The 7,953-nt window shown below is 33.9% G+C and overlaps 1 protein-coding gene across 1 annotated transcript in view; it reads right to left on the reverse strand.

Annotated features, from left to right (window-relative positions):
• Positions 1 to 1,494: 1,494 nt before the first annotated feature.
• LOC136803321 (sperm microtubule inner protein 8-like) overlaps positions 1,495 to 7,953 on the reverse strand; it is a 99,997-nt gene continuing 93,538 nt past the window's right edge. The window contains exons 2-8 of the mRNA XM_067060046.1: positions 5,293 to 5,550; positions 4,344 to 4,405; positions 3,638 to 3,722; positions 2,999 to 3,072; positions 2,437 to 2,501; positions 2,191 to 2,232; positions 1,495 to 1,694 (exon numbers count right to left, since the gene is read on the reverse strand). Of these exons, the coding sequence (XP_066916147.1) occupies positions 1,667 to 1,694; positions 2,191 to 2,232; positions 2,437 to 2,501; positions 2,999 to 3,072; positions 3,638 to 3,722; positions 4,344 to 4,405; positions 5,293 to 5,476 (540 nt within the window). The 5' untranslated portion in view covers positions 5,477 to 5,550 and the 3' untranslated portion in view covers positions 1,495 to 1,666. The remainder of the gene's footprint in view (positions 1,695 to 2,190; positions 2,233 to 2,436; positions 2,502 to 2,998; positions 3,073 to 3,637; positions 3,723 to 4,343; positions 4,406 to 5,292; positions 5,551 to 7,953) is intronic.

The following is a 7,953-nucleotide window of genomic DNA, read 5'->3' on the forward strand; positions in this document are numbered from 1 at the left end:
GTGACGAGGCTTGCCCGAGCACAGATATCTGTAAAGCCCGAAGGGCTAGATAGGCAACTTTAAGCTTTCTCCAGCAAAAAAAAGTGAAGCTAAAATTTGACTTTTTAAATTTCTTGCCGATGGATAGGATCTAGCTAGCATTTTAATTGTTTTCGGAGCACGAGATCAAAAAAAGTAGGCGGCAAACGCTATTTCACATCTCTCAACAAACCGGTGAAATTGCATATTTTAGTCACGTGACTTTGGTAGGAAATCCTTCCAAACTTAGGCTTCACTTTTCGATAAAAGCCGCGGATCTAGCCCTTTGGGCTTTACAGATCTGTGTTGCCGAGTCCCAATACGGTTTTTACTTATCCCTGTATATCCCATATCCCACCTTGAGACGATCGTGCAACGGATTTATCCCGTTGAAGTCCCTTTGTATGCTTTCCAAACGCACGGAAAACTTTCAGAACTCTCCAAGTTGATACTTATATTAAAGAGTAAACTGTAAAAGTGGAATCAGTGAAAGTGACGTTTTCGTGCATTGCAATTGAAAGTCTTGCTCAGAAAAGTAAAAATCTTTTTACAATAAATATTTTCGCAAACTTTCTCAATCACATTCTGTCTTTTTAAAACAAAACATTCTAATTTTGAGCAAAACATGGGTCGGTCAGTAAAATAAGAATAAATTTTTCATTTATCAGGGTTGGCAAAGTGCCGAAAATGTTTTCCAAAACATATCTAATTCCAAAAACTCACTTTTTATTTTCGATGAAGATCATAATGAAATCTCAGTGTATGGAATGCTTGATTTTCTAAAATTTTCAATTTCTTGAATTAATTTTCCTTTATTCAAATTTGATTCTTACAAATAAGTGGTGTGCAAAATATATTGTAGTGGAAATTCGATATTATTATTTTTTTGATTTTAGCGAAAATACGGTCGGTCGGGTCCGTAGAACAACAAATTAAATTGGTCTCGCCCTACATCACAATGTAAAAACAAGACTTTTGAATAAAAAACTTCCAAGAAACCAGATTTACGAGCTTATAAATTGGAATTATATGTTTGAAAACGAGAAATATTTTAGCATTAAACGGATAATAAACCATTTATTTGGACGCAGTCCCATCCAATATGAATCTCGCACGCCCAATATTTTTGCATATTGAATTCGACTTTGTCCAATAACTCGTTATTGTTTCTCTAAAGGCCATTTCACGCTGTTTCACGGCCGAAAAGAACGATAACGACTTCCCATTGGGCCCAAAATATTAGATGTTTTTTTAGCCGTTATATTTGGTTTTACGCAATCAGTCCCGAATACCAAAGGCCTAATTCCGACCGTAATATGGTTTCCCATATGGCTTGTATGGAGATTAGATTTTGAATGTTTTTTTTCACTGGAGGAGATTCTACTGGATCTTCGATACGTGAAAACCCCGGTCGCCGTTACGATTCACGCGACATCGATTTGAAAACGAGGAGGAAGAAACAAATATGAAAATTGATTGCAATCCAAATTGTTAGTTCTCTTTTCTATCTACACATTTATATTACTATGTTATTCATAATATGTAAAAAAATAAAATCCGCCAGTAAAAAAATCAATCCTAAAAAAAAGCTATCATAAAGTATCATAGATCCGTTTTCAAGGTACACTCAATGTAGTCTGTTGGTTGATCAAGGTTTCCATGCTACAGCACCAGCTCTGAAAGAAATTGAGAAAGGTGATTTTACAGTGCGAACATAAAACTTGTTCGAGATAAGGAGGTATTCGATTTGCAAAGATTTCACTGTACTCCAAATTAAATTCAATCGTGTGGCCACGAATAATGGTTAACATTTTTACTCTTACTCTTGAGAAAGATTACCATTTAGACTTCAAGCTCATTATTAGAAATTGTGGTCGCACTTTGACGAGTTTTGTAGTAAAGTTAACAAGTTCGATTGGCTTTTAAACAAGCTCAGGAGCTCATGAGTTAAAATTTGGAAAATTATGAGAGTAAAACTTAGATTAAAATTATACTGTGTACCCTTGTTTCCAAGTATTAATCGAAGTTTGACTACATTTTATCATGCTCATTTCAAAAAAATAAAATTTTTTTCATTCGTTTGGTTCCATTAATGTATATTAGCTCTCGTCTATTACGGACGGCCAAGATGGTTTGTTGAAAGGCCAAAAAATAAGCAATTAATAGACTTACGTTATTCCATGACTACTTCGTACTTGAGGTCGATGTCTGCTACTATAAGAAATAACATAGTCGGATTATAAATATTTTCCTAAATATTTTTACAAAGTTTGAAATACCAAAAGCTTATCATTCCCAAAAAAAAGTAAGTTTATCGAGTTGCTAAAAGCAGTTAAATGCTATATTGCAGCTAAATTTGTGTCAAAAAATGATTAAAGTAAATTCAGAAAAAAAACTTCGCAGCCATTAACGACTTACAAGATATTGGCAGGGATAGGTCTCTGCCCCTGTTTGTCTATGTAAGGTTCTTGGCGCAACGAATACTATAAACGAAAAGAAAACATTAAAATGAAACTTCAAATCGAAAATGAAGAAAGTGTTTGAAAATAGATCTCAGAATCTAAAGAAAATTCGCGAAATTTAACGCTCGAGAAAATTTTTGAACCAGGATTTTTGTCAAAACCCCCAATTAGTTGAAAGAGGGGCCGATTCGCGAAAATAAATTTCCGTAAAAATTGAATCATTTTTGAAAAAAAATGTTTTGCGCAAATATCTTCTCGCGAAAATTTATCCACTTAAAGCAAACTAAGGTAATTAATTTTTTGATGTATACGTATTTCAGAAGGTTATTATTGACGTCTACGAAAAAAATTAGTTAAATTATTTTTGTTTAAATAAACAACAAACTCCAGAAGATTCTCTAAATCACCCGTATCCTTTTAACCCTACGTCCTACGTTATGCATTTTAAAATCCAAAATCTTATAATATTCTAATCTCAAACAGGATAATCTATTAATAAATAGAGCAAACAACTCTACCTTCCATGATCCAGTGACAGCTGGTGACAGATAACGCATGGAATATCCTGAATGCGATAATCGATCATTCGCATCTAAAAGAACACAAAGACAATATAAAGAGCCTCCACTGATTTATTTGAAAGATTTTCGCCCGAGACACTCTTATTCTACCTCCCTGTTAAATAATGTTTGTTATAATGTTAATTTGAAGTCCATTTAATTTGCCTTAAATTCTTCTTTATTAGCATCCTGTTCAACATCCAAATGTTTTTAAATTCGAACGTTCTAAAATCTACATATGTTTTTTATAAGCAAGCAAAAATTCAAAAACAGGCTCGTAGATGCTTAGGTCAAATGCTTATGAGGATGCTAATATCCCAAGCAGAATTTTGGGAAAATTCCAAAAATCCGCAAAATCTCAGCCAAAAACAGTCAAAATCAGGACAATAAATTTTTCTTAAGCTCAGTTATGCTTAACATATGCATAAAATTTTGCCATATTTGAGCCTAGATATGCTTATAAGCGTAATGCTTATAAAAAAACATGTAGCGAAAAAGACAAAACAACATGGCTAATCGAACATAAAGCTGCGAGAAGTAGGCCTTCAAGTGTATAAAGGATAATGATACCTGTGGATAGAATGTGGTAAAGATTACCTGACTTTTCGTGTTGCTTTTGAATCGACGATTGTGGACAAGAGACTTTATAATCAAGCTGATTTTTACCAGTTTCTGTAACAGTCTGAAAAAGAAGGAAGAAGGTTTAGGGATGATGTGTCCAAGAAAAATTCTGAAAAATCATAGCCCATCCCAGGCAAAATTCCAAGCACTTTGGTTACTGGCCGTTTTTTGACTTAGAAATTGAGTTTTGGCCTTTGGAGTAACCATTGTAGATGGACGATACACGCTGCAGCTGCAAAAAAAAATTTTAAACCCCCACTAGGGTAATTATGAAGGGTTTATTACCAAGGATTAAACATTGTATTTGCGAAGATAAAAAGAAATGTTTTGAATTGAATTTATTTTCAAACATCATAGAGAGAATACATTCTGATTTCGCATCTTCATTTTTTTGAAATATTTTAACACAATCAAAATTTTTCTAAATATTGAGTTTTGAAACTCGATTCAAAATTGCGTATTTTGGCCGTATAACGGCCACAAAAAATCCTTGGAATTTTCAGTGCATCCAAATAAAATTTGAAGTTAGAAACTAGAACAGCAAACCCCCCTGTAAAATAAAAAACTTTTTATCCTACGGCTGATAACTGATAACAAGACATCTGGCATTTGGTCAATAAAAAACTCCGCTTTGTCTGTTTGCTGTTCTAACCAATAGAAAAACTGGAGCAATTAAACTTACTGCACAAGCCAGTGGTCTTCTTGGTGGTTTGTATAATGAAACTGTTGCATTTTTGAAATGTTCTGTAAAAAGAGAAAAATCAACATATATAAATCACATATATTGTGAACAGTTCATGGCTGTTTTCAGTAAAATATCAATATTCTAAATCTATGCAATTTAAGTAAATTTGTGAGTACACTAAGATTTTGTTAGCCTCAATAATATTTATATTTATATTCTTCAATTCATAATCATAATGTTTTTAAATTGTTTCATAAATTTTAACTTATTTAAAACTTAATAAGGCAAGGCCAATTTAATTTGTTGTTTTACGGGCCAAGCTACCCCAAAAAGAGGGTCGGTAGGTTGGCGTTAGAATAAATAAAAAAGTAGAATTTCACCTATAATTAATCTCCTACAGTACAAAAAGGCAGCAAAAACTACAATATCTTTAATAGAAAATAAAAAGACAAAAGAATCTTGAATTCATGGATAAAATGAACATTGAACATACAGTAAAATCTTCAAAATCTTGAAAGAACTACCAAAATTTAGAAAATTTGGCAGTCTGTAGTATAGCAATGAAAATGGAAATGTACTATCAAAGTAAATTTTATTTTTAATTCGATTTTTGGAATTTTGGGGTCAGGCCCGACTGAAAAACAACTAATCAATTGGTCTTGCCTAATAGTAATTTAAAATTTTAGCTTTTAGGTTCAGATCAGTAACTTTTCACTGCCTGTTTGTTTGCATTGACCTTCTTTACCAAAAAAAATAAATAATAACAATTATGACAATAATAATAGTTGGTTCATTTTTAGTAACACAAAATAATCACCCTAACGGGTAACGGGTGGAGAAATCAGACAAATTCTATGGCATGAAAAATTTTTGCTGATAAAATCTCTCCCAAAAGTTCTAGAGAGTTCTCCCTAAAAAAAGAATTGTGAATTTTAAATGCATGTACCTGATTCATATAAAGATGTTGTTCGACAATGTTCATCAGGAAGTTTGTGAGCTGCTGTATCAATATCCATCCTGCGAAAGGTTGGCAAGCTTGGATGATATAAACATTCCTTTACTGCAGGTAATTTATAGAGTCTTGGCATGTATGATGGTGGTAAAGTTGACTTTGTGGTGTAATAAGCCATCTTACAGATATTTTTTGGTTTTTATATTATGTCTTTTTTGAGTATGTTTTTAAGCTTTTGATGTTACATAGCTACTGAAAATTAAAATGGATATTAGGATAAATTAAAAACTAAGTTTCTTTAACTTCATCCTCCAAAACTAAGTTTCTTTAACTTCATCCTCCAAAACTTCAGCCATCTTGCGTGTGGGGTATTAATTATTTAAAATCTTTAAGCCTGATTCCAAGAAGAGCAATGGAAATGTTTATTACTGATGACTTGAATACCCGTCAGCTTTACACAACCAATAACTATTTGCGAAGCGAATATACATAAGCAAAGCAGTTTTTATTCACCTTTTCCTTCATCCTTCAAGGATATTAAAGCTGTGCATACAAAAAGAAAACCCCTGTTAAAAAGGAAAGTCTTTGTCAACCATACTAAGTCATGGCCGTTTGTAAAGAATAGCTTGGTTCCCGTCACCCTGACTTTGAAAAAGATGGTGGGTCAGTCAGGGTGAAAAAAATTGTACTATTTGTATAAGTTAACAGCAGGACTTGACTTGGCATCTGCATCCGCCATCTTGTTTTTAAAACGCTTCTAAGAATAGCGCTGTTGGTTCATATTAAGTCATGAAAATTGAGAGAAAAAAACGGTATAAACTGGATTTTGAGACGAATTTGAATGAAAGTCCACTGCTGGTAACATGGCTCAGAATTTGTAAATGGCAGAAAATGATGGTGAAGTCCCAGCAGCAACAGATCGGCTTCTTGACCTTCCGACTCCTATTTCAGTCTGAGAAATTCTTTTAATTGCGCACTTGACTCTCGCTTGACTTACATTGCTGTAAGCCTGCAATTACACAGTTAAAACTTACGCCCGTGTGCTTATGATCCTGCCCCGGTTGAGATTGCTTGAGCAGATTAGAAGGTTCAGATTTTTCAAAATCGGGTGAATACAGTATATACATGGTCAAATGGGCAAAAGTTTTTAACACAATCGCTTTCTACGATAAATTTTGAGTAAGATAGTCTAAGGCTTTCTGATTTCAACAAAGTGATTGGAAGCAAATAAAGTTTTTTAAATGATAGATAGACTAGTTAAGGATGCAATTACACCCATTCAAATAGTGATAAGCATGTAATTGCACCCTAAAAAAATTCTACGATCTTGATAGCCATGTAATTGCATGTTTTAAGTCTCAGAAGTTTAAGCGCACAATTGTGACCCCCCAAGCGATTTGAAGTACATTAAAAATGAGACCGGTCTTGGTGCGGACAGATCGATAAAATGTGCGGCAAAAAAGCGGCAAAAAGATTACCATGCGGTAAAATGATACCTTTGTATCTACCAGAAATTATCCAAAAATCTTTCCTAGAAATTCCATTCAAACATACTTGATTGGTCACTAAAGAGCACCATTAGAATGAGTGTGGTATTCAGTGCGGTCATGGTGCGGACATTTAGTTTTTATTGTTTTGCTTGTTTGAACTCGAGGCTGAAATTTTTACGGCAATCGAAAGAAATATAAACAAACGGCAGGGACCGCACCATCGCCCGCTTTCGTCGGCACTTTGTCCGCACGGACCATACGGTACTGTGCGGTCTTCTTGGCTGATTTTTTCAGCTTTTAGTCGCACAATTAACCAGTCCAAAAGCCCAAATGTACTCCAAATCGCTTGGGGGTCACAATTAAGTAGATTTCCCAGACTGTATTTTTGCGCAAAAAATAGTAGGAACCAAACTATTTTTACAAATGCCTGTCTTGACTGTGTTCCAAACCAGCCATTGCTCAAAAATGTGGTGCCGTTTAGTAGTGTTCTTTTTAGGGTGAAAGTAACCTTCCATCCACCAAAATTAGATTTTTCAAGACATCTGCCAAAATTAACAGTTAGCTAAATTCCTCTGGAATAACATTTTCGACCATCTGCTAAATTAAATCCCTGTCAAAATATTTTTTCCTAGATATAGCTAGACCTATTCAGTTAGTGGAAATACCTCTATTTAAAGCATACTAAAGTTAACAATAATGACTTTCTTTTTATTATGGAAACCAAACGAGCAAGTCATTAAAACTAAAAGTGGAAAAGTCAGCGCTCCGTGGTTGTTACATAGGTAATTACGGTAATTTTCACAATTTCTTGCCTCTACGTCATTTTTAAACCTCTTAGTAGGAGAACGTGTCATTCTATAAGGAATTTTATAACAATCGGAAAGTAATTTCCCAATTTACATTTTGAATTTGACATTGAGAAGAAGCTAAAATACAGTAGCGAAGCGGCACGAACTTGTCGAACAAAAGAGGTACAAAGGTACTGATCAAACCGCAACCCATTGATCAAACTTAATCGAACACTCAGACTCACAATTTTGTTAAAAATCTTAGAGTTTGATTAATTTTTTTAATCGAACTTTAATCGCTCGATGGAGTTTGATTAGTTCGATTGTTCGATTTGTTCGACGACGTTCTTGACTTATTTTGACTTACTTGCTTATAG

This window comes from Clytia hemisphaerica, unplaced genomic scaffold (assembly GCF_902728285.1).
Source record: "Clytia hemisphaerica strain Z4C2 unplaced genomic scaffold, Clytia hemisphaerica genome assembly, whole genome shotgun sequence".
NCBI classification, from domain to species: Eukaryota; Metazoa; Cnidaria; class Hydrozoa; order Leptothecata; family Clytiidae; genus Clytia; species Clytia hemisphaerica.